Below are 25,816 nucleotides of genomic sequence, written 5' to 3' on the forward strand. Positions count from 1 at the left end.
GGTGAGCCTGGCAGTTCCAGCCAGTAAGCCTACCTTCATTACCAGGCAAATAGGTTGAAACTGCAGCCAATGGGAGCTGTGAGGCCAATGCCTGTGGGCAGCAATGCACCCAAACCCCCTGCCCCAGCCCAGAACCCCCTATACACCCTGACCCCCTCATTCTCAGCCCCACCCAGCAGCCCTAACTCCCACACCCCAATCCTCTCCCCTTAACCCTGAGCCTCTCCCACACCCCAAACTCCTCATCCCCAGCTCCACTGGGTCATGGACAGCGACAATTTTCTTCAACTGGGTCCCCAGAAAAAGTTTGAAAACCACTGACGTAAGGGACAAAGGTTAGGTTTAAAAATTGAATGTATATTCTTACTTTGCTACTAACTCTTGAATACAACAAGTGAAACAACTGTAGAAAAGTCTAGATGACTTTCTATCACTTTTTCAAAGTTCACCAAACTTGGAATAGCTCATTTAACTGTTGGAAACATCCTACTAGGACAAAGCCCCATGAGATTATGCTGCACCTGCCTGGAGCTCTAGGGTTGTTACCTCACTACAAATAACAGACTAGAAACTGACTTTAAACAGGAGTGAAAGTGACATTTTCAAGTCACTTTCACAGTATTGCCATCCCCAAATAGTCAAAAATCATGAATCAGGCTCACCAAAAATCATGAGACTGGCTTTACAAATCATGAGATTTTGTAAAAATAATAGATTTTTATTTGATACTTGCTTTTTGAGCCTGTAGGGACACTGGGGGGGGGGGTCACATTTGGGCGTGCTTTCTCCACAGCTACAAGGGATAGAAACTTCATTTTTCTTTAAGAATGAAGACTGAAATCAGCACATATCCACTTGACTCCAGGAGCTGGGGCTTTAAGGAAGACAATAATTATCATGAGACTCCCGACAAAAATCATGAGAATTGGCAGCACTACTTTCACTTCTGTTTAAAGGCTAATTACTTTCCTGAAGAACCTTAAACACAACACTGCAGCAATTGGGTTGCAGTTCTCACAGGACACTATTTAAAACCAAACACCAAGAACATTCCACCTTTTAAAGCTGAGAAAAAAATTGAGACTTCTGAGGTATATCAGGCCCACTGCAGGCAAGAAAGGAAACAGGTACAGGAACTCTGGGCAGCTCTTTCTGTTGAAAAAAAGTTGGAGGGTCAAATCTTTTAGTCCTTAATTAAGTAAATTGCCATCTGTTCTTCCACTCATAGACATTAACATGTTCTCAATAACTATACACTTCATACTTACAGGGCTGGCTGTAGGCACCGCGGAGAGCTGCTACCGAAGTCCCGCCGCTGTCTTCGGCAGCAGCTCAATTGCTGCTGCGGAGGAAGGTCCCTCTGGCAAAATGCCACCGAAGACAGCAGCAATGATTGAGCTGCTGCCACCAACAGTGCCAGGACTTCAGTGGCAGCTCCTTTGGGACATCGCGGGGCCCTCTTAGGGAACCGGGGACCGATTCAAGGGAATCGGCTGAATCGCCCTAAAGCTAGCCCTGCATACTTAGATATCTGATCCATCTTACCCAGGGCTACACATCTTATATGCTTTGGCTCAGGCACGACGTTTTCAGGTATGTGCTGAACAGTGCTGAGCGCACAGTTGGTGCCCAGTGAATAATACAAATCATGATGATAATCATCAACTTTATGGACTCTGGGGAGGCAATTTCTGTTCTTTGCTCTGGAATGGGTCTGGATACAGCTGAAACCCTAAGAATTTGAGACATAAACACAGCTGATGCTCACACGACACTTTCTCATTCCTTCCTTTTCTGGGACTCGGAACAAAAAATGACAAAACAAAATTCAGTTAAAATTGCCCAACAGGCATTACTCTATGACCCAGCCTGGGCAAAACCTGCCACCCCTTGGGGGTTAAGTGATCACCTTTCAGCTGGCTCTCATTCTCTCTCTTTCTTTCTTCATCCTTCCTGACCCCTGTGCTGCTTTTCATGCCCTCAACCGTGACATCCTTCCCAATCGCCTCAGGCTGATTGCTGGAGTCTCAGAGCACTGGCCAGCTTGGTGTTGATCCCATCTATCAGGATCCTCTTTGTTTACAGCACATAGCAAAGAGATAGGCTGGTCCAGTGGCAGGGACGGCTCTAGGGTTTTTGCCACCCCAAGCACGGCTGGCAGGCTGCCTTCGGTGGTTTGCCAGCGGAGGGTCTGCTAGTCCAGCGGCTTTGGCAGACCTCCCGCAGGCGCCTGCAGGAGGTCCGCCAAAGCTGCCGGACCAGCAGACCCTCCGCAGGCAAACCGCCGAAGGCAGCCTGCCTGCCACCCTCGCGGCGACCGCAGAGCACCCCCCGCAGCTTGCCAACCCAAGCATGCACTTGGTATGCTGGGGCTTGGAGCCGCTCCTGTCCAGTGGCTAGGGAACCAGCCCCCACAGACATGGGTTCTATTCCCGCCATGGACTTTCTGCATGATCTCGGGCCAGTGCAGGGCTAGCCTTAGGGATGAGCAGGCTGGGTGACTGCCCAGGACACTGTTCTCAGGGGATACCTCCAGACTAGGGGGTGCCCCACCACTCTTCTGTGTAGCTCCTGCCCCTGGCCAAGCTGCTTCTAGGAGCCTGTCTGCTGACATACGTGACTGTGATCAGTAAACATAAATGCCAAAATAATTAGACAAATAAATTCCTATTCTTAATAAAAGAGAGAGGGAAAAAACCCACCTTAATCATATACGTTAAAATTAAGTCTGCACATTTTTAGTGGCGTAGAAAACAATTGACTAAAATATTGTAGCTAATGGCAGTAACGCAGAGTGTGTCTGTTAGAGAAAGTAAGCAGATTTCATTTATTTTGCTTTCTCTCTCCTAAAGAGAGAGTGTACGAAGTATCAAACGTGTATCTCTGAGAGCTCCAGAACTGATACCTCAAGGTTTGGGATTGGGAATATTTTGCTGTATTATCTCCTGATGCTTCTAAATTTACATATACACTTAAAATATGGCTGGAATTGATGTTTGTGTATATTTTTTCTTTCTTTCTATGGGAATTAGATACTGTGCTCATGTCAGCTACTTCCTAAATTATCTGCAAAAAAAAAAAAAAAACCCAATCCCCCCACCCCCACCCCTTGAGTTTTTAGGTGCCTAAGTAGCCCCTGGAATCATAATTAAAGTTGCCTCACCCTCCCAGAATCTGAAATGGTGCCCCTGGTGAGCCAGGAGTGGCCAGAAGGAGGGCCGTGGGCTCTGGCAAGACACAGCCCCCGTGGAGCCACGTGCCGAGCACCAGGCACTATGAGCCACACCAGCAGCGCAGAAGCAAGGTTGGAAATACACCATGTTCCATTACTTCCATGCTGCTGCTGGCGGTGGCGATGCCGTCAGAGTTGGGTGCCCGGCCAGCAGCCTCCACTATCAGATCACCTGGGGCTGAGCTCTGGCACCTCTTGCAATACAAATTAAGCATTGGAGGGAGGCAGTGGGGCCCGGAGGTGATGGACTGTGGGGAGCCCAAGGGGGCCAGCGGTGATGGGGTGGCACTAAAATACAAATTTGCCCAGGGTGCCATTTTCCCTAAGGCTGGCCCTGGTCCCGTGCCTTAGGGACAGAATTTCTAAGATTTGTGGGCACCCAAACGTGCAGTTAGGCAGCTAGTGGGGTTTACATAACACCTTACCTTCTAGGTGCCTTTGAAAATCCCTCTAGGTGTCTAAATACCTTTACAAATCTGGCTGTTCGTCTCTCTGTGCCTCAGTGCGCCATCTGTACAATGGGGATAACAGCACTGCTCAACCGCAGAGGGGCTGCGAGGACATTGTGAGGCACTCAAACATTATGGCGATGGGGACACATAAGCACCACAGGTAGAGTGGGAACATCTCTGTACCACTGCTCGCCCTTCCCTGGGTTTTTGGTCCCCTTCTTTTCACATGCACCCCTCAAAACTCCCTCTTTTCTGAATGTAAACTTGGCTCAGAGGGCTTAGCTGTATTTCTTCTGCATCCCATCAACACCTCCTCACCCTCTGAAGAGGGATTCCTGTTTTACAGGCTCATCTAACAACTTCCAGATCCTTAATTTAATCACCAGCCCGTCCTTATCTTAATCACCTTGCCTCTGCTTTGTAAGGAAAATACTTCCACCCTGCCTGCCCCAGAGGCACAAACGGGGAACAGCACCTCTCTTCTGGGAACTCACCCTCCACAGTCACGCTGGGCTGTAGCTAAGAGTGCTGCCTGGGAGCACGCTGCCTGTATGAAACTTGTCCCTCCAAATGGTGCCCCTGCGGAAGGGATCATCTGCAGCAGAGGCAACATGCTCTGCACTAGGACATCAGTGGGCTGCCTCCTGCTGCCCTTACTCACACTAACGTCTATGCTATTAGTCACCAGCCCACTCCTGCACCCCTCACTCAGGCAAAGCTCCCATAAGGACTACAAATATCAGGGGGCAGCCATGTTAGTCTGTATCCACAAGGGCAATGAGGAGTCTGGTGGGACCTTAAAGACAACAGATTTATTTGGGCATAAGCTTTCGTGGGTAAAAAAACTCACTTCTTCAGATGCATGGAGTGAAAATTACAGATACAGGTATAAATATACTGGCACGTGAAGAGAAGAGAGTTACCTCACAAGTCGAGAACCAGTGTTGACAGGGCCAATTCAATCAGAGTGGATGTGGTCCACTCCCAATAATTGATGAGGAGGTGTCCACATCCACCCTGACTAAATTGGCCTTCAACATGTAAGGTAACTCCCTTCTCTTCATGTGCCAATATATCCAGGCTGCTCAAACTGGGGGGTGGGACCCCTCAGGGGGTTGTGAGGTTATTACATGAGGGATTGCAAGCTGTCAGCCTCCACCCCCAAACCCCGCTTTGCCTCCAGCATTTAGAATGGTGTTAAATATATTGAAAAGTGTTTTTAATTTAAGGGGGGGGGGGTCGCACTCAGAGGCTTGCTGTGTGAAAGGGGTCACGAGTACAAAAGTTTTAGAACCACGACATCCGGCACTCAGGGTTCAGCCCAACTGCTGGGCTGAATTCCCTCTAAGCTGTGTGGCCGTGCAGCGGCCTATTATGCACCTCGCAGGCACTCAGGCTGCAGCCGGGAGAGATGCCTCTCCCTGCCATCCCCAACCCAGCCACGGACCTACTGCAGATAGGGGAGAAGTGTCTATCCCGCAGCCCCAGCCCTGGAGCTGCCACGGGCAGGGCAAAGGTGCCTCTCCCCCACAGTCCAGATGCTACTATGGGGATAGAGAGCTGCGGCGGAGTCCTCTCTTCCCGCCATAGCCCCGGAGCAACCTCCTGCACCCTAAACCCCTCACCCCCGGCCCCACCCCAGAGCCTGCACAAATCACACATCACCTCCATATTAGGGCACATAACAAAAATCATTCCGCACGCTTGTGGGGGAAAATTAGAGGGCACACTGCTGCTGGGTCAGACCCCTATAACGTTTGGAAGGGGTCTCTGGACTCCCCACTGGGACGCGGTCCCCATTCATTGGGTTTCACACAGCTGGCTGAATGTCCTGTTGTCACGTGTGCGTTCTAATCCTGGGATGTGAGCGATAGCTACAGGAACAGAGGAAGGACCAGTCCGGATGTGACCCAAGGTCCATCCAATGCAGAATCCCATCCCTGACAGTGGCAGATGCCTCAGAGGAAGGTTGCAGTCGTGGGATAATCTGCCCCTTTCCCCCCTGATTTCATCCTGGTCTCTAAAGCTGTGTCTACATAGCCTGTGGCAGCTGAGGTGACAGACTTGTGGGGCCCGCACATCTGCTCTACAAAAAGCTGTGGAGATGTCCAGCTTGAGCTGGAGCCTGGGCTCTGATGCCTAGGAAGCAGGAGAGCTTCCAAGCCCGAGCTCCAACCAGAGTCATAACTAAAAAGTGTTGTTCGCACGGCTGTTTTTAGAGTGGTCGTGCAAGCCCTAGTTTGGTGACCCAGGCTGGGAATCTTGCTGCTGAGGGCTGTGTAGACATACCTTAATAATTAAGGGTTGGCTTAAGCCATGAAGCCTCAGGTGTCCCAACCTTTCATAACTTGTGTTGTCATTAATTATAACTCTGGGTATTCTTGGTATCCCTAGGAGTGTGGGTTTGTTACATAAGTGTGTAACTCTTGCTGATGTGATCAAGGGGAGACTATCCCTTTGCAGCCCAACCAGACATCAGTGGGTTTGCCTGTGAGACTACTCCCGTGCCACTGTAGTTTAATTTGCTGGTGCTGAGTGATGGGGGTGTATTAAGAGCCCAAACTAGATGATCTGGTCCTGCCCCGCCTTTAATTCTATGACTCTATTGCCTGTGGAGTTATGAGCGGTAGGGTCTTACTGCTAGAGCTTGTTCCCACTCAGGGCATGACTCTATTTCCTTCTATAGCTTGGTCAATGCCAAGCACACCCATGGCACTCAGTGAATGACTAATGCTACTGCATGGTCCATATGATAAGGCATAGGGCTGAGAATCAAGATACCTGGGTGCTAGTCCTGGCTTGGACACTGAATTCCTGTCTGACCTGGGCAAGTCCTCTCCTGTCCAGCGTCTCCATCTGTAAAATGGGAGTAATGGCACTTACCTGCCTTGGTAAAGTGCTTTGTGATCTGAGGATGGGAAGCCACACACAAGAGCTGAATAGTACGATGCCTGATGATGTCCATTGCATACACCACATTCTAACATCCCAACCGAATGGGTGTGTGAACCCCTCAGCGTTCCATTGCTTGGTCCGGTCTCACTTCCTTCAAACTGTCCTCCATGATCCCCAGTAACTCCTCTCTGTTTGCACAGGAACCAGGTGCTCCGTATCTTCGTTGCTGATGAAGCCAGTGTGGAGAAGGTGAAGGAGCTGGAGGAGCTGCAGGAGCTGCAGGTAACGGGAAAGCACAGATCAGCCGTGTCTGAGGCCTCTGTTGATAAGGGCACCAGATTAACAGCCCTGGGGCCAGGAGCAGGGCCATCTCCAAGGGTTTTGCCGCCTGAAGCAGCCCCCGCCCCCCCCTCCCCCAAAAGTGCCGCAATTGCAGTCTCCTGCAATTCAGCGAGAGGTCCTTCACTCCGAACAGGACTGAGGGACCCGCCACCGAATTGCCGCCGAATAGCTGGACGTGCAGCCCCTCTCTGGAGTGGCTGCCCCAAGCACCTGCTTGCTAAGCTGGTGCCTGGAGCCAGCCCTGGCCAGGAGGCTGCTAATGATCCCCAGAACTGGTACCACATGGGCCCGTAGCAATATGGCTCAACGCTGGCCAGAAGGGACCATCTCTAGAGGAGTTCAGTCTCCAGGGCCATCCAGTCCTTGGCCTCTGCTGAGACTGCCAGGAAATGAGAACAATTAGTGCCTGCCGTGATGGTGCTTTGGTACCGTGCAGCTTCATTAACTCTTCAAAGCCCTCGCCACACGCAGTTTGCCTGTAACGGGTGCGACAACAATACCAAAAGTGTTAATTATGCCCTGGGAACAGACCTCCTCCATCTCTTTGTCGGAATTTGCCCTGTATGGGCGTCAGGTTTCCTTCCTTCCACTTGTCTCTTCTGTCCTGTCTCCCCTGTCTGCGAACAGCAAGACTGTGAGATTCTAGGTCCGTTCTGCTCGCTGGGTGCTAAGGCACTCGGGGGCTTTAGGTGTCTGTATTTCTCTCTCACCGTCACTCTCTGTTCCTTTACTTTCCAAATGGAACAAGTGCCTCCCAAAAGCCTCAAAAGCTGCCTCCCTATGACCCTCCGCATCGTTCCCTGCTTGGGAACTGCCCAGTGTTTGGAACATAACAGTTCAGCCCTGGTGAGTTTTCCGTTTCAGACATAACCCAACAGATGCTGCTGCGCCTCTCCGGCTCTCCCATGCTGTGTGGAAAGCAGAGAGAGGAGCTTAGTTTACTTTTCATGCACCGCTGGGGGCGGATTCCCTATTCTCCCAGCTCCTCCTTTGCCTCCCCACGCTCCCTTCTGCCTCTCCATTATGAGGGGGCTGCAGCAGTGAGGGAAACCCCAGGATTCCCATCCTGGAGCACAGCAGATAAAGTTAAAAAACTCTCCATGCACCAGTGCTAGGTAAGAAAACATCTTCTGCCCTGTCCCTCACGGAAAAGAGGCAGCAGGAGTCTGTTACAACCAGTAGCAAGGGGATGCTTTACTGAGGCTGCGGGATGTGATGGCTCTCTCTAGCCCCCAGCCTGACTCACCCAGCCTGCACTGCTTAGTTGCCCCCACACAGGATCTCCTTAAGTCTTAGCCTAAGCTAAGCACTTAGGAAGGAACACCTAGCTCCTTTCAGCTTGCTTCATGGTCCAGAGGGGCTCTTCGTGCTAGGTTTGACATCCCGCCCTGATGCATTCAGGAACCAGAGGTGAGATGAAGAACAGAACAGATCGTGTGTGTGTGTGTGTGTGCAGGGGCGATCAGCATATAAAATCTGTGCCACACTTTTGCTAAGACACTCAAATCTGGCCTCATGGCAAGCTGGGCCCTAGTTCTTAAAGACACAATACAAGTTGCTCTTAATGGCTGGCTAGCCTAGACTGCCCCAGGCCTGAGTCAGCGCTCACTTAGACCAATGTAAGTCCATTAACTGCAGTGGATTCATTCCTGATTTGCATGGTGGGAGAGGAGCCTCAGACCCTTGGGTTCATGGGAAGGGTTGCTGAGACTTAAAAGTCTTTGAGTGAACTTGGAGACAGTGGATGGTTTCAGCGCACAGCAAAGGGAAACTAGTCCGTTCCAACTGAGCTCTGCTTTGACTTTCTGGGTGAACCTCAGGTTGTGCACCCCCCACAGGGATTTAATCTAGAGATGGGATCAGATCCAGAAAAATGTCTCATGTGCACCCCTAGTGGGGAGGTTTTTGGAACCGAGGCTCAGGTGTGGCCCATTATAAAGGGAGGGGCATGTTAGAAATTGGAATCCATCACTAGGTTCAAATTTCAAACACGCCCCTCAAAAGGGTTTGAGATCTGTGATGGGACCCCTGGGGTACAACTTGGAACTGGGGTACTGCCCCCTTAACTCTCCAGCCTGGGTTCTCTCTCAAGATGCTTTGCTAGTGCCAAGCAGCAAACCCCTCCGGGTGCTGTTATCACTCAGGACAACAGCGTGTGGAGCCCCACACCCAGCTAAATTGCGGGAATGCTCCCAGAGCCACTCAGGAAATGTCCCTGAGTTACAGCGACCTTCCTGGTGTGGTCTTGTGCAACTGAGCCATACAGTCCAGCAGGCCCCATTGTATGGTGCTTGTGCAACACTCATGGCATTGTAAATCCCTTGATTACAACTCTCCTGCTGATTAATGGTCACTGAATGCCCTCCTGGGCGTGGTTTGCCTTCTTTGTATGTCACTAGCCAACTGACAACATATTTCAGTAGCAACCATACAGCAAAATCTCATAACTTGATACACACTCATGCTAGACATAAACAGAACAGTGGGTTTCAGTAGATCATGAGCTTGCATACGATATCTTCCATGACATGCTTTGTATAAAATATGTCACAATTATACAGAAGGGGTGGAGCTGGGGGTTGCAGGTTGCTGCTTTGAGGTAAAGAGTGCCACAAGATCCCAACTCTAATCAAAACTGAGACAAAAGTTTGCAACTGAAATGGCTGAATTTTACAGAGTCCTGTGGCACCTTATAGACTAACAGATGTATTGGAGCATGAGCTTTTGTGGGTGAAAACCCACTTTGTCGGCTGCATGTTGTCTGACGAAGTGGGTTTTCACCCATGAAAGCTCGTGCTCCAATATGTCTGTTAGTTTATAAAGTGCCACAGGACTCTGCTGCTTTTACAGATCCAGACTAACATGGCTACTCTCTGATACTTGACACTAATACACATGTCCCTCACTTAGGAATTATATTTGCCATTCACCTCTTAATACCTCTCTTCATCTCTAGAGGCACCTATTAAGCTTGCTCAGCCCTTATGATAGCTCCATCTCACCTCAGGAGTGAACTGGTGCCTTCCCAGAGCTAAAACCCTTACACAACTATTAGGTCCTTCACTATGTAGGGACTTGTCCATAGAATATCTGGGTTGGAAGGGACCTCAGGAGATCTAATCCACCCCCCTGCTCAAAACAAGACCAATTGCCAGACAGATTTTTGCCCCAGATCCCTAAGTGGCCCCCTCAAGTGTTGAATTCACAACCCAGGGTTTAGCAGGACTATGCTCAAACCACTGAGCTATCCCTCTCCCCTCAACTAACTTCCCCCTCATTGAATAACACTAGGGAAACATCTCCTGATTTCATACAGCTAAGTACCCCTATGGTGCACTGAAAAAGCACTCCTGGCTGGCTGACAGGTCCAAATATTTCTAAGACTGCTAATGGTTATTTGTTTTGTCTTTGTTCAAAAAAGAACTAGATAAGTTCATGGAGGACAGGTCCATCAATGGCTATTAGCCAGGATGGGCAGGGATGGTGTCCCTGGCCTCTGTTTGCCAGAAGCTGGGAAGGGGTGACAGAGGATGGATCACTTGATGATTCCCTGTTCCGTTCATTCCCTCTGGGGCACCTGGCATTGGCACTGTCAGAAGACAGGATACTGGGCTAGATGGCCCTTTGGTCTGACCTAGTGTGGCCGCTCTTATATTCTTACGCTCTTTGCCAGCTGGATTTCTGGCGGGGACCTGGAGGCCAAGACGTTCCTATAGATGTACGAGTTCCCTTCGCCAGCCTTCAAGCCGTCAAAATCTTCCTAGAGTCTAATGGCATTTGCTATTCCATCCTGATAGATGACCTACAGGTGAGTGCTGGATTGTGGTTTGCCTCCTTTGTATGTCACTAGCCAACTGACAACATATTTCAGTAGTAACTCTGCAGAGAGGGGTGGGTCAGGAGACCAGAGATATTGCATGAAACTCACTGTGACCCTGAGAGTTCTCTCCAGGGCCAAAGTCTCCTCCTAAGTTAAACCAGCTCGACGCCTTTTTGTTTGAGGATACAAAGCCAAGTTCTGCCGTCTGTTGGATCCCTGCTTTCAATTCCACAGACGGCAATAGCGTTGCATGGGTGTGGAACTGAGAGTAGGTTTTGGCCCTTCGTTTTTAAGAGCCTGGTGGTGAATCAGGAAAATAACAAGTGAGTTTGGTCAAGAGCTAAATTCAGCTGAGCCTAATTGAAATTCGCCAGGTAAACCTGAGAGCTCATGCCATCGAAACTCTGCTTGTAGGACAAACGCTCATTGGGTGATCAGATCCTGAGAGCAAAGCATCAGACTGACCAGAAACTGAGAAAGAGTTTGGCCCAATAATTGTAACTCGTTGCCAAAGCTCAGCCATTTACAAGGGGAAGCAGGTGCACAGAAATGAAAGGCACGTTCTCCTCCCCAGGGCCGGCTCTAGGTTTTTTGCCACCCCAAGCAAAAAAAATTTTGGCTGCCTCCCACCCCAGCCCTGGGCTCTCCACCGCCACCAGTGCCCTCCCACACCCACACCCCCACCACCCCAGCCCTGGGGTCTCTCTCTCCCCTCCACCCGCATCCCCTGCTGCCCCAGCCCTGGCTCTCACCCCCACCACCCACCCCTTGCTGCCCCAGCCCTGGGCTCTCTCTTCCCCCTCCCCTACATTCCCTGCCACCCCAGCCCTGGGCTCCCCCTTAAACGTGACCTCCTCGTTCACCACAGCAATCCCCATTTACACTTGCAGTGGGGATCAAACTGTTTCTCCTATTTTTATTCTACTTTAATATAAATCTCACACCCTCTGTCCCCCGCAACCCAATCTTTAGTGCTCCAAGTGCACATGGAAGGCACAGGGACTAAACCTCAAACCTTGTACCCAGCAAGGGATGGGGATCTAGTAAAGAGTGTTCAGGCAGCGGAGCAGGTGTGGGGGTTCTTGGGGGCTCTACACTGGCAGAGAAGCGGGGTTTGATGTACTCGCAGAGGAGGGAGGAGGAGGAGAGGGGGATCAGGAGGGCTGTGGGAGAAGAGATGCGGGTGAAGTGGGAGGTGCGAGTGAAGCAGGGTGTGATGTACCCGCGGAGGAGGGAGGAGGAGGAGGGGGGATCAGGAGGGTTGTGGGAGAAGAGGTGCAGGAGAAGGGGGAGGTGTGGGAGGACAGGCTGGGGGAGGGTACAGGGGGGAGGTGCAGGTGAAGTGGGAGGTGTGGGAGAAGCGGGTGTGATGTACTCGCGGAGGAGGGAAGAGGAGGAGAGGGAGGATCAGGCGGGTTGGGGGAGAAGAGGGGAAGGGGAGGTGCGAGAGGACAGGGCTGGGGGAGGGTACAGGAGGGAGGTGCGGGTGAAGTGGGAGGTATGGGTGAAGCGGGGTGTGATGTACCCGCGGAGGAGGGAGGAGGAGGAGAGGGGGGATCAGGCGGGTTGGGGGAGAAGAGGGGAAGGGGGAGGTGCGAGAGGACAGGGCTGGGGGAGGGTACAGGGGGGAGGTGCAGGTGAAGTGGGAGGTGTGGGAGAAGCGGGTGTGATGTACTCGCGGAGGAGGGAAGAGGAGAGGGAGGATCAGGCGGGTTGGGGGAGAAGAGGGGAAGGGGAGGTGCGAGAGGACAGGGCTGGGGAAGGGTACAGGAGGGAGGTGCGGGTGAAGTGGGAGGTGTGGGTGAAGCGGGGTGTGATGTGCCCGCGGAGGAGGGAAGAGGAGGAGAGGGGGGATCAGGAGGGTTGGGGGAGAAGAGGTGCAGGAGAAGGGGGAGGTGCGGGAGGAAAGAGCTGGGGAGGGTACAGGGGGGAGGTGCAGGTGAAGTGGGAGGTGCGAGTGAAGCGGGGTGTGATTTACTCACGGAGGAGGGAGGAGGAGGAGAGGGGGATCAGGAGGGTTGTGGGAGAAGAGGTGCAGGAGAAGGGGGAGGTGCGGGAGGACAGGGTTGGGGGAGGGTACAGGGGGGAGGTGCAGGTGAAGTGGGAGGTGTGGGTGAAGCGGGGTGTGATGTGCCCGCGGAGGAGGGAGGAGGAGAGGGGGGATCAGGAGGGTTGGGGGAGAAGAGGGGAAGGGGGAGGTGCGGGTGAAGCAGGGTGTGATGTACCCGCGGAGGAGGGAGGAGGAGGAGAGGGGGGATCAGGAGGGTTGGGGGAGAAGAGGTGCAGGAGAAGGGGGAGGTGCGAGAGGACAGGGCTGGGGGAGGGTACAGGAGGGAGGTGCGGGTGAAGTGGGAGGTGTGGGTGAAGCGGCGTGTGATGTGCCCGCAGAGGAGGGAGGAGGAGGAGAGGGGGGATCAGGAGGGTTGGGGGAGAAGAGGTGCAGGAGAAGGGGGAGGTGCGAGAGGACAGGGCTGGGGGAGGGTACAGGAGGGAGGTGCGGGTGAAGTGGGAGGTGTGGGTGAAGCGGCGTGTGATGTGCCCGCAGAGGAGGGAGGAGGAGGAGAGGGGGATCAGGAGGGTTGGGGGAGAAGAGAGGAAGGGGGAGGTGTGGGTGAAGCGGGGTGTGATGTACCCGTGGAGGAGGGAGGAGGAGGAGGAGAGGGGGGATCAGGAGGGTTGGGGGAGAAGAGGTGCAGGAGAAGGGGGAGGTGCGGGAGGAGAGAGCTGGGGAGGGTACAAGGGAGAGGTGCGGGTGAAGGGACAGTACAAGGGGAAGGGGTGCGGCGAAGGAGCGATGGGGGGAGGTACAAGGGCTGAGAGGGGCAGGCGCTGACAGCTGCTGCCCCAGCCCCGTGCAGGCAGAGCCGAGAGGACAGACACTGACCCCTCAGGTGCCTGAGCCACGGGGGTCCCCCAGCATGGCAGTGTCCCCCGCTGCCCCTCTCAGAGCCGGGCTCTGCCTCTCCCAACCCCTGGCATTGTGGGGGCCCGGGGCAGGCAGCGCAGGGCGGAGATGGGGCAGGTGCATGGCGGGCTGGGTCCGGGGGCAGGAGGGGGCAGCTTCCTGGCAGCTCGGGCTGCCCAGCCACTTGCCCATCAGTGCATGAGCCGGCACCCACGTCCCCTGCCCAGCCCATTCGGCGGGGAAACGCTGCGCCGCCCTGGGGAGACTCAGAGCAGAGCAGTGGTGGCAGCAGGACCCCTCCCTCCCCGGCCCCTCACACACAGGCTGGACTGCAGTTCAGGCTGCCCTGCTGCTGGAGGGCATCATCCCCCGGAGCTGAGCCCCTCTCGCCGCCGCAGAGCCAGAGCATCGTCCCCCGGAGCTGAGCCCCTCTTGCCACCGCAGCCCGGGCCCAGCTCGGGGGGATGATGCTCGGGCTCTCCAGCGGCAGGGAAGCCTGAACTGCGGTCCAGCCTGCGCAACTCAGGCTGTCGTCATGCCATCTAGCTACTGAAGCCAGAGCTGCAGTGTCAGTTCCAGCTCAGCCTGGAAGCCTCAGCTGACAGGGGACATCCTGGTTCAGGGCTGGCTCCTGGCTTTTTGCACCTCAAGCAAAAAATAAAAATAAGGGGTGGGGGTCAGGGGGGATGGCATTCCGCCCCTTGGAAAGTGCCACCCCAAGCACATGCTTGGAGCACTGATGCCTAGAGTCGGCGCTGCTCCTCGGTATAATCAATACTCTTTCTTCTCCAAAGCCTGCCTGCTCTTGGTGATGCCTTTGCATGACTAGTCCTGCCTAACAGACTCTTCTCCCTGCATCTTCCAGGCGCTGGTGGATGAGGAACAGACTCAGATGATAAGTCATCATTTCATGCCCCAATCTGTGGAGACTTTTAACTATGCTTCTTACCACACTCTGGATGAGGTAACGGCTGGTGCTCACCCTTTGACACGTGACCCACCAGGGTCTGAGAGGCGCATTTGCGGAAGGAGAATATGAGACAGGCTTTCACCATTGAATAGGCCATGTGCACGCTCTCCATGGGTGGGTACACACTTTGCATTGTGGGAAAGATGCATTTTGGAATTGCTTTCTCTGCCGTGTTGAGGTGATGGGATACTTTGGAGGCTGATTTTAAAGGCATGGCACCCAAACTTCCATTTTCACCACATTCACATGGGTAGGAACACATCCAGCTGCAGTTACATGCAGGCTCCCTAACTACCAGCTTCCCAGCCTAGGACCCCAGAGCAGTACCGTCCTGCCCTGGTCAAAGTTCAACACCCAGTCTGCCTCTCCCTCAGTGTGAAGAGGACCATGCAGAGATTTTCCCCAAGCACTCCAGTCAAAGCTCACTGGTTTAGATTAAAACAAAAACAAGTTTATTAACTACAAAAGAAAGATTTTAAGTGATTATAAGTGGTAGAAAACTGATCAAAGCAGATTATCTAGCAAATAAACAAAAAACGCAAACTAAGCTTAATATACTAGATAGACTGGATATGAATTAGTAGATTCTCACCATAAGAGATGATGCAAACAGACTGCAGATCCTTAAGGGGCAAGCTGCATTTGCTTGACAGCTTGGAATCCCCAGGCCTTTCATGCATAGGCTAGAAATCCCATTAGCCTGGTCCAGCACTTCCCCCAGTTCAGTCTTTGTTCCTCAGGTGTTTCCAGGAGTCTTCTTGGGTGGGGAAAGAAGAACAACAGATGATGTCACTTCCTGCCTTATATAGCTTTGGCATATGGTGGGAACCCTTTGTTCCAAAGCTGGTTCCCAGATTAGTCAGTGGAAAAATACTGACATCCCAAGATGGAGTCCAGCATCACGTGGTCTGGTCACATGTCCCTGTAGAGTCATAGCAGCCATTACTTACAGGCTGTCTGTAGCGTTCTCAGGAAGGCTCATCAGGTAGGAGATAAGCTTCTCCTAAGGCCTATTGTTTTCCCTAATAGCTCATTGCCCTGACTAGGCCCTTCCCAACCAGCTATCTAGACTGAAAGCATCTTATCTAGTGGGCATTAACAAGGTGTAACTCCATGTGAAATACAGATACATAGTCAATATTCATAACTTCAGATACAAAAATGATACATGCATACAAATAGGATAACCATAATCAGCAAATCATAACTTTTCCAATGACATCTTACATGACCCCTCTTGCATAAATTGCATCATAATTATTCCGTAATCCTATCATACGAAGAATATGGGGTGCAGTGTCACACCGGCCTCTAATTTTTCACCCACAATTCATTGCATTTTCTATGCAAAAACAAAAAGGAAAGATAACCACTGGCCCATATCATCTGAGACTTTCTGGTGAGCAGGGCAGTCGGATACACAACCGCAGCTGCGCAACACGAGGAAGAGCAAATGAAAGTTTCCATTCAAAGATTTCAGCAAGCACTTTAGTTAGAAAGGGCCCCTCCTGGGCAGCTATATACAAATGGCAAAGTTTGTGTTTAAAGTTTGGTAAAGGGAAGATAAGGACTGGATAGCCCCTTCCCAAGCCCTACATCATGGGTCAGAAAGCACTGGAATCAAACTAGAAAATCATTCCAGGGGTTACCTGAAGCAAAAGGAGTGTGGGGCCAACACAGGCGTATGCCAATCTGCTGTTTAGACCTAACTCCAGCAACCTCTTTATCCACTAGATCTACGACTTCATGGACTTACTGGTCGCTGAAAATCCAGACCTGGTCAGCAAAATTCAGATCGGGAACAGTTACGAAGGCCGCCCTCTCTACGTCCTGAAGGTAAAGTCACAGGGGATAGACACGGGGCCTGATTCGAATCTCACACTGACTTCTAGTCGCTGTACCTCCACTAATCTCAGTGGAGTAACTCCTGATGTATAGCAGGGGAGAAGAGAATCAGCCCACATACTCTGTGTAAACACACAAGCTCAACCCTTACTTTCTGTTGCCTCAGTGTAAATCAGCAGCAACTTCACGGCAGTCAGTGGAGTTACCCTGGTGAAAACATGGTGTGAGCAGTAGGATAATGTAGCTTCTTTGTTAATGAAGTTCTGCTATTGCTAGTTAGCAAAGAGGCATTTACTTCCTAAATACCACCACAGAGGTTCTGCAAAGCATATTTACTCCAATCTTGCTCTGCCCCCTGCCAGCTAGTCTTTCCTGGGGAATATTTTAATTGCTTTCAACATCCTTTCTGAGTTCTGGTGGACGGTGTTTGCCCCATGATGGACTCTTCTATTGTCTTCAGTGGGGCCAAGTCAAGCTTTGGCTGGCGGCCTTCCAGGAGAACCCAGGGAATGGGATTTGTGACTCAGTAGCTGATTCCTAGAGATGAGATTTTTCCTGCAAAAAAATGTAGACAAAAATGACATTTTACTGTGGAACTGTTCGAGTTTTGGTCAAAAAACCTAAAAATCTAGGACAAAACTGGATATTTTTTGTGAAAATTTCCTTTTTGTCAGAAAATGCATTTTCCGTTGAAAAGCTTTTGATGGACACTTTTCTACCAGGTGTGTGACTCAGTTTTTCCCACTGAATCAGTGCTAAGCCGATGCCCTGGCATGACACAGAGGGAGTTGTGCTGCTGGAGATGCTATCTTTTGTATGAGATGCAAAGCAGTGGTCCTGACCCCCTATGGTCATTAAAGATTCCCACAACACGTTTTGCAGGGGTACAGTCAGTAACCCTGGTGCTGGGGCTAAATTCCAACTTGGGTAATTAGTACATTCTGCTGACTAAATTCCCCTAAAATTGTTTTCCTCCTTTCATAAACTACAGTCTAGTGCTCTTGCTATGTTCCACCCCAGACGCAGCTGCATTTCAGGGAGAAGTGAAGAAATATACAATACAGCGTATCTATCAAGTGCCAAAAGGTCTGGTCATTATGGACGATGGCTCCTCTGGGAATATATGAGCTCCCTGTTCCTAAGCATGATGTCATTTAAAAAGGGGGAGGGAGATCTCTGAAGCTCAAAGACATCTGGCATGGCATAGACTCCCTGATGGGTCACCTGAGCAGCTTTCAGATCCGTAGTACTAAAGGATGGTACCCCCTCCCCCTGCATCTTTGCTTTTCCATGTAGTTCAGCACTGGAGGAACCAAGCGCCCAGCTATTTGGATCGACACCGGCATCCACTCCCGGGAATGGATCACTCAGGCCAGCGGAGTCTGGTTTGCAAAGAAGGTACCGCCGGCTGTTTCAGCTGAGAATGGCACATTCCAGGATGAGGGGTGAAGAGAGACATGGGACCCTACTAGCTGAGATTAGAGTGACCAGACAGCAAATGTGAAAAATCAGGATGGAGGTTAATAGGAGCCTACATAGGAAAAAGACCCCAAAATCGGGACTGTTCCTATAAAGTTGGGACATCTGGTCACCCTAGCTGGGATGTGCTTGACCTAGAGGCAGCATCAAGCTCACCTGACAGAGTCACGACAGTTAAGAGCTGGTGAAGTCGGTGGTGCTACTTCTGTGAGAGGGTTGGGCCCTAGCAGAGGCAGGAATTGTGCATGGAGGCCAGAAAAGGCTGGAATAAGCTTCCTGCTCCCTTGAAACAAGCCCCCAAAATTGCAGGGTTTCACACCCTGCAGCTGGCGAGGGATAATGGGCCAGGTTCTCAGCTGGCGTAAAGTGACAGCTAATTTACACAGGCTGTGGCTCTGGCCCTATGAGTGCAATGAAGCCCAGTGCTAGAATGACTAATGTGTCTGTGCCTCCCTGTTCAGATTGTTGATAGTTACGGCAAAGACTCTTCTCTCACCTCCATCCTGGACAACCTGGACATCTTCCTGGAAATCATCACCAATCCCGATGGCTTTGCTTTCACCCACACCGAGGTATTTCTCCTTGGCCGCCTCAGCCGGCCTTTATAACAGCAATCAGATCTCTGGCTCAGGACTTCCAGGCAACAAGCTCGTGAGCAGAGGGGGAGGGAGGTTGGGGGCTGGATGGGGAGTGGCAAGAGGGGTCCCTGCAGCTTGGTGAGCCGTGCATTGGGTCCTGATACGCTACTGTTTCAGTGCTATGTAATGGGAGCCGTTTCTCCCCACTTGGCACATTGTGCAATGCCCACACAAAGGTGAAAGACCATGGAGCATCACTGGAGGCCTCAGCGCTTGCTTCAGTCCTAACAGGGAAGAACTTGCTATGTGGGTTAAGGTCTCAATTGGACCTTGCTGGGTCAGGAAATTGACCTGTAGTTGCCATGAGCCTCTGGATTTAGCTATCACAAGGCAAGTACACCCAAGAGAAGTTAAGGGAGACCAAATAGTAGGCACCTGAGTCTCCACATCCTTATTGTTTGATATCTGTATTACAGTGGAGACACCAACCAAGATCAGGATACCAGTGTGGTAGCTGCTGTACAGACACATAGTGAGAGGTGGAGCCTGCACCGAAGAGTTGGCCGAGACAGGTGAAGGGTGGGAGTGGAGAGAGAGGGAGAATTATTTGCCCAAGGTGAACCAGTAAATCAATAGCAGAGCCTAGAACAGAATCCAAGATTCCTGAGTCCCTGCCTAACACCCTATTGACTGCTCTCCTCACATGTTTATACTGGTGTAACTGCATTGACTTCAGTGGAGTCACTCCAGTGTAAGCAAGAAGAGAGTCGGGCCGCTGTGTGCCTAGAAAACAGACTTTCTCCCCAGCAGTGCAGCGTGACCCATCGGCCCTAGGAGACACTAGTCTCACTCAGCCCTGTGGAAAGGGCTGTTAACGATGCGGCCCTGGCTGGTGCCCTGATAAATGATTCTCTCCTCTCCCAGAACCGCATGTGGCGTAAGACCAGGTCCATCAACTCTGGGTCGACCTGCATCGGCGTGGATCCCAACAGGAACTGGGATGCGGGTTTCGGAGGTACGGTTTTCCTTTAACTTCTCCTGGGGGGAATTTACGTGGCCTCCCCTGGGCCCAGGGAAGCAGTGAGCAAAGGGCCTGGCCGTGCTATCCACGGCTGGTTAATGGGAAGAGCTGGGCTTTATCCTGGGCTGGCCCCTACAGCGAAGGAGCATCTTCTATTTCTTTGGAGTGACTCCAGCACCAGCCCACATGCGTGTGCCCACTCTCCTCCGCTGCAAGGAGAGATTGGGTCGTAAGGACCAAGTGCAGGGGGAGGGCGATAAACAGAAAAGTGGGGGTCGTTTGGGGCATTGCCAGAGAATTTTGTTCCCAGGGGAGAGCCTGGATGAACCTGAAGGGAACTGAGCATGCGGCCTAATTCATGTCTCCCTCGGCCTGGGATAGTCTCGCCTGGAGTGCTTTACCCCACCTTTAAGGAGGAGAGGGGAGTTCAGACTATAGTTGCCAACTTTCTAATCACACAAAACCAAATACTCTTTCTCCGCCCCTTCCCCCAGGCCCCGCCCCCTTCCCTGGCCCTTCTCCAAGGTCCCGCCCCCACTCACTATATCCCCCCTCCTTCTCACTCACTCCCCCTGACCCTCGCTCACTTTCATCGGGCTGTGGCAGAGGGCTGGGGTGCAGGAAGGGGTAAAGGCTCCAGCTAGGGGTGTGGGTTCTGGGGTGGGACAAGGGATGAGGAGTTTGGGGTGTAGGAAGAGGCTCCAGGCTGTGGCTGAGGGGTTCGGCATGCAGGAGGGGGCTCAGGGCTCGGAAAGGGGTTTGTGATATGGGAGGAGGTGCAGAGTAAAGACTCCAGGAGAGAGTTTGGGGTTCAGGAGGAGGCTCAGGGCTGGTGTAGGGAGTTGGGGTAAAGGAGGGGTGGGGGCTCTGGCAGGTAGTGGGGGATTTAGCTGGTAGTGGGGGCTATGGGGTGGGGCTGGGGATGAAGGGTTTGTGGTGCAGGAGGGGGCTCAGGGCCGGGACAGGGGTTGGGGTGTGGGAGGAGGTGCAGAGTAAGGACTTCAGGAGAGAGTTTGGGGTGCGGGAGGGGGCTCAGAGCTGGTGTAGGGGGTTGGGGTGCAGGAGAGGGTGCAGGCTCTGGGAAGGAGTTTGGGTGTGGGAGGGGGTTCAGGGCTGGGGCACAGGGTTAGGATGCAGGAGGGGATGTAGGATGTGGGGTCTGGGCAGCAACTTAACTCAGGCAACTCCTGGAAGTGGCCGGCACGTCTGGCTTTGAGTTGGAGGGGCTGGGGGGCTCTGTGCGCTGCCCATGCCCACTCAGAGCCCCCATGGCTGCCCTTCCACCTAGGAGCCAGACATGCCGGCCGCTTTCGGGAGGCACAGAGCCAGGGCAGACAGGGAGCCTGCCTTAGCCCTGCTGCGCCACCAACCAAACTTCTAGCACCCTGGTCAGCGGTTCCGACCAGAGCTGCCAGGGTCCCTTTTCGACCAGGCAGGGCCAGCTCCGGGCAGCAGCGGAGCAAGCACGTGTCTGGGGCGGCACATGTCTGGGGCGGCACGTGTTAAGGGACGGCATTCTGTCCATTCTTGGGGCGGTGCAGTCCAGGTGGCTTTTTTTTTTCCGCTTGGGGCGGCAAAAATGGTAGAGCCGGCCCTGCGACCAGGCATTCTGGTCAAAAACAGGACTCCATGGCCCATTCAATCCTTGGTCTCTGTTTGCCAGTGGGGGTGGGGAGAAACTAGTTATACTGGTGATGTGAAAACTTGGCTGCTAGAGACTGAGAAGAGACCTCCAAATTCATTCCACCTAGACCACCAAACAGCTAATAGCCCCAAAGAGCTTTGGGTTTGTGCTGGCTGGAGACGGAAAACTCCCCCCTGCCCCGTCCATTACTGACCCTTTGAGCCACTATGTTTCTGAAGCAAAGATACCCTCTTCCCTTTGCAGGGGCCGGGGCCAGCAGCAACCCCTGTTCTGAGACTTACCATGGCCCCTACGCCAACTCGGAGCTTGAGGTGAAAGCCATCGTGGACTTTGTAAAGAGCCATGGGAACATCAAAGCCTTCATCTCTATCCATAGCTACAGCCAGCTCCTCATGTATCCCTACGGCTATACCAGAACCCAGGCCGCCGATTACCAGGAACTGGTAGGGTCTTCCTCACACCCTCAGGGTGAGGTGGCGGCTGGCCTGAACCCCTCCACCCCAGCTGTGGATTTTCTCCCCACATGGGTTTCTCCTCTGTAATCACATCTCCTTTTTCTGCTCACACACATTTTTGGTTCAAAGGCCTCTCTACTCTCCCTCCATGGCTGCGTTGCAACCAGAACAAGCGGGTTTGGGGGCTCAGAGGAGCCATTTGCAAATGACTCTGCAGAATTTAGGGCACCTGGCTGGAGCCTGCAACGACCCAGCTAGACTGGTGAGAGGGAGGCATTCAAAGGGGTGAGTTGAAGGAAGAGCCTAGGAAACGATGGAGGACGGGCAACAAATCCCATTTTACCATAAGGCAGAAGACAGCTGGAATGCACTGGCTCAGCATATGCCATCAATAGTGCCCTCTAGTGGATGAATTACAGGGAGGGTAAGAGCCCGGCTACTGTTGCAAGCAAACTGAGATCCTCCTTTAGGTCAGGTAGCAGGTGCCTCTGCTCTGCTTTGGAGCCAGAGGTCGTGGGCCCCACTGAAGTTGTGTACACATGGTTTAGTTGACCTGTGTCTCTCAGGTGGGGCAGTAGGTGACGTTGTCTGTGTAGTACAAGCACTGAGAGGTCAGTCAAACCCGAACTTGGTGTTCAAATGGCGCCATAATCTGCCTTCCCTATTGGGCAGGAGGAGGAGTGCCCAGTACCCACAGGAGGGAGGGAAACATAGGGAGAGTCCCTGGAGGAAAGAAGGGGAGCTCCCGCAATGCCATAATACCAGGGTGATGGGCAAGCAGGAGGACTTCTGCAGGACAGATGGACTCAGCACTGGTCAGTTGTACATTCCCAACACCGCTCTGCTTTACTTTTCCAGCCTTTGCATCTCTTCCCCCTGGAAAGATACAACAAGCTGCCAACCTCTCCTGCCCCAGTCTGGCATCCTGCCCCTGCTCCCTCTGAGCACAGACACCACTCGCATCCAGCATCTAACTCATTTTTCTCCCCTTTGCATTTTTCTCCAGGATAATATTGCTAAAGCAGCAGTCGCTGCCCTGTCTTCTCTCTATGGCACTCAGTACAAATACGGCAGCATCATCACAGCCATCTGTAAGTTACTGGGGATGACCTGGTCCCTTTAGCCATGGCGGGTGGAGGAGGAACCAGGCAGCTTAGTCACTCTACAGGAAAGTACAACCACTGCGAGAGCCCTTTCCTAGGCCAGACATCCCAGGAAGCCAGTCCCCACTGTCCAGCTGTTAGGAACATTGTCGCTCACATATCAGACCGTTGGTCCCTCAAGCCCCTGTAAAGTCCAAGGACACCCCCATCAGATACCTGACCAGGACGTCAGAACATCTTAAAAAAATGCTGCCCTAGTCCATCCTAGTTTTCACACTGAGCCCAGTGCATGCTGGGTTAGGATTTTTGGGGTTCAATCAGTGCTGTGTGAACACACTAATGCAATGGCGGTATGATGGGTGTCATGACTCAGACAGTCGCTGTACATTGGTATAGCCACCCCACAGACACAGCATCTCGCCTTCAACGGAGGGCAATAAGTGGTACTTCAAAGTAAGGCAGCCTGATCTTCATAAGGCGTCTGGCCAACGGTGCAGCGTGTGTGAGAGCGCCTCTGCTTGACCACTGCAGTAAGAGTCAAAAAAAAGCTTTGAAGGATTCATAGATGAAGGCCAGAAGGGACCATGCATTGTAGTCATCTAGTCTGACCTCATGCATAAACAGGCCACTGCTAGAATTTCACTTAGGGCTTGTCTTTACTACGGCGCTATATTGGCACAGCTACATGGATGCAGCTGCGCTGTTGTAGCATGTATGGTGAAGACTCACCATGTCAATGGGAGAGTGCGCTCCTGTTGGTGTAATTACTGCACCTCAATGAGAGGCAGAAGCTATATCGGCAGGAGATGCTCTCCCACCAACATTGCCTGGTGTAGCTTTAAGTCGATGTAACTTGCGTTGCTCGGGGGGGGTAAGCAGTAGTGTCCATAAGCCCTGAATGATTTGTGTGTCAAGCCTATATCTTTCGGTTGAGCTAGAACACATCTTTGAAAAAAGGACACATCCAATCTCTCCATTGCTAAATCAAATCGACCTCATCCCTAGCTAAGCTTGAAGTTTGATTTCTCCACTGTAAATGCCACGTTCTAGCCAGGGATGCGGGCTGGAGAAACCCATATGCTTTGTCAGTGAGGAGAACAGAACTTGGGCTTTCCCCACTCTTTGCAGCCTCTGTAATTTATTCTTTGAGCGATATGCCTGTGCCACAAGGCTCAGATCAAAACCATCCTGCTGTTCACAGAACTTGCATTGTGGGTTTTTAGATCATCATCTAAGGACCAGCAGCAAAGTTTAAACCTCCTCCCCAAAGTTTGGAAGATGGAGGGTGATGTTGGCCCCTAGCTCTTGTTTTATTCATTTGGTGTAAGTAACTGAGAGCCAAACACTCCCCCTTGTTGCAAGGGCCCATCCCATGCAACAATTTGCTTCTTGTATTTTTCAGCAGTGACATTTAAAATGACCTTATAACTGGCCCCGTCTCTCTGCACCCATTAGTAATGCTAGCCATCATTTGTTTCCTTTTGGATGTGTTTCCTGAATCTAGATCAAGCTAGCGGTGGAAGCATTGACTGGACTTATAACCAGGGCATTAAATACTCCTTCACTTTTGAACTGCGGGACACAGGGAGTTATGGGTTTTTACTGCCTGCCAACCAGATCATCTCTACTGCCGAGGAGACATGGCTGGCACTGATGACCATTATGGAGTACACGCGGGACAATCCCTATTAAAACAGGACAGACTGTGAGCTCAGTTTACTTCTCTGGAGGAATCCAGTGAGTGATTCAACTCGCTAAAAACAATTTAAATAAAAAATAATCAAATGAACAAGAAGCGTGTGTTATTTTTCCATCTGGGTTTAGTAACTTTAATGGATTCACTTCAAGTCCATCCCAAAAATCTCTCCAAAGCAAAGCAAATGCCTTGTTTTCCTTATGCAGTGGCCTGCGCAAGTACAGCTCATAATGCTGACATCCCTGCCACTAGTTTTAGACCCACAGCAAGAAAGCAGGTGGCACATTTCCCCTAAAAGCACAGGCATTGCCCTGCCAGATCTTCTGTTTTCTCCACGGATAAGAAGATTCTTTGGTGTCCCTCTAGAACAGCCTCGCTAGTGTCTCTCTCATCCTTCACCTGCACCTCCTCAGGAAATCTCCCCTCCATTTTATATCTTAGACTGAACACATCTCTATCCTGCAGAATGCTGCATCCTTAACTGCAACAGGGATGACTTATTCCAGGAAGCCCATAGAGGAGATGTGACGGGTTGGGTCACAGAATCCCCCTTGGGACTGCCAGCTGATGTGCTGGGACTACCTCTCAACCCATTTTCCCTGGCAGCTTGGGACTTCAGTACTCTGTCTGGTTGAGCCAGACACGCTAGCCTGCAACAGAACAGACCCAGGTCTGAACCACGTCCCCCACAAGCTGCAGACTTAACTGAAAACAGCTTAAAAAGTGCTCCTGTCTCTAGCACCCAGACACCCAGTTCCCAATGGGATCCAACCCCCAAATAAATCCGTTTTACTCTGTATAAAGCTTATACAGGATAAACTCAAATTGTTCGCCCTCTATAACACTGATAGAGAGATATGCACAGCTGTTTTGCCCCCAGGTTATAATTACTTGCTCTGGGTTAAGTAAAAAGTGATGTTATTAAATATAAAAAGTAGTATTTAAGTGGTTCCAGATAATAACAGGCAGAACAAAGTAAATTACCAAGCAAAATAAAACAAAAACATGCAAAGCAAAGGTTACTACAGTAGGAAACTGAATGCAGGTAAATCTCACCCTCAGAGATGTTCCAATAAGCTTCTTTCACAGACTAGACTCTTTCCTAGTCTGGGTCCAGCAATCACTCACATCCCTGTAGTTACTGTCCTTTGTTCGAGTTTCTTTCAGGCATCTCTTTAGGGTGGAGAGGCCATCTCTTGAGCCAGCAGAAGTCACCAGGGCCTCTTATATTCTCTTTCTTGTGGGTAGAAACCCCTTTGTTCTTCTGTGCAAAGTCACAGCAACAAGATGGAATCTGTAGCCACCTGGGCAAGTGACATGTCTATGACTGATTCTGTTTTTTGCAGGCCGACGCCATTGTTTACATGCTAGTTTGAGC

The 25,816-nt window shown here is 51.7% G+C and overlaps 1 protein-coding gene across 1 annotated transcript in view; it reads left to right on the top strand.

Moving 5' to 3' along the window:
- Positions 1-24,434, top strand: part of LOC116825157 (carboxypeptidase A1-like) — a 27,194-nt gene extending 2,760 nt beyond the window's left edge. The window contains exons 2-11 of the mRNA XM_032780915.1: positions 6,780-6,861; positions 10,595-10,729; positions 14,512-14,610; positions 16,351-16,452; positions 17,758-17,859; positions 18,402-18,512; positions 19,443-19,533; positions 21,428-21,627; positions 22,646-22,730; positions 24,247-24,434. Coding sequence (XP_032636806.1) covers positions 6,780-6,861; positions 10,595-10,729; positions 14,512-14,610; positions 16,351-16,452; positions 17,758-17,859; positions 18,402-18,512; positions 19,443-19,533; positions 21,428-21,627; positions 22,646-22,730; positions 24,247-24,434 — 1,195 coding nt within the window. The remainder of the gene's footprint in view (positions 1-6,779; positions 6,862-10,594; positions 10,730-14,511; positions 14,611-16,350; positions 16,453-17,757; positions 17,860-18,401; positions 18,513-19,442; positions 19,534-21,427; positions 21,628-22,645; positions 22,731-24,246) is intronic.
- The last annotated feature ends 1,382 nt before the right edge of the window (positions 24,435-25,816 follow it).

This window comes from Chelonoidis abingdonii, chromosome 1 (genome assembly GCF_003597395.2).
Source record: "Chelonoidis abingdonii isolate Lonesome George chromosome 1, CheloAbing_2.0, whole genome shotgun sequence".
NCBI lineage: Eukaryota > Metazoa > Chordata > Testudines > Testudinidae > Chelonoidis > Chelonoidis abingdonii.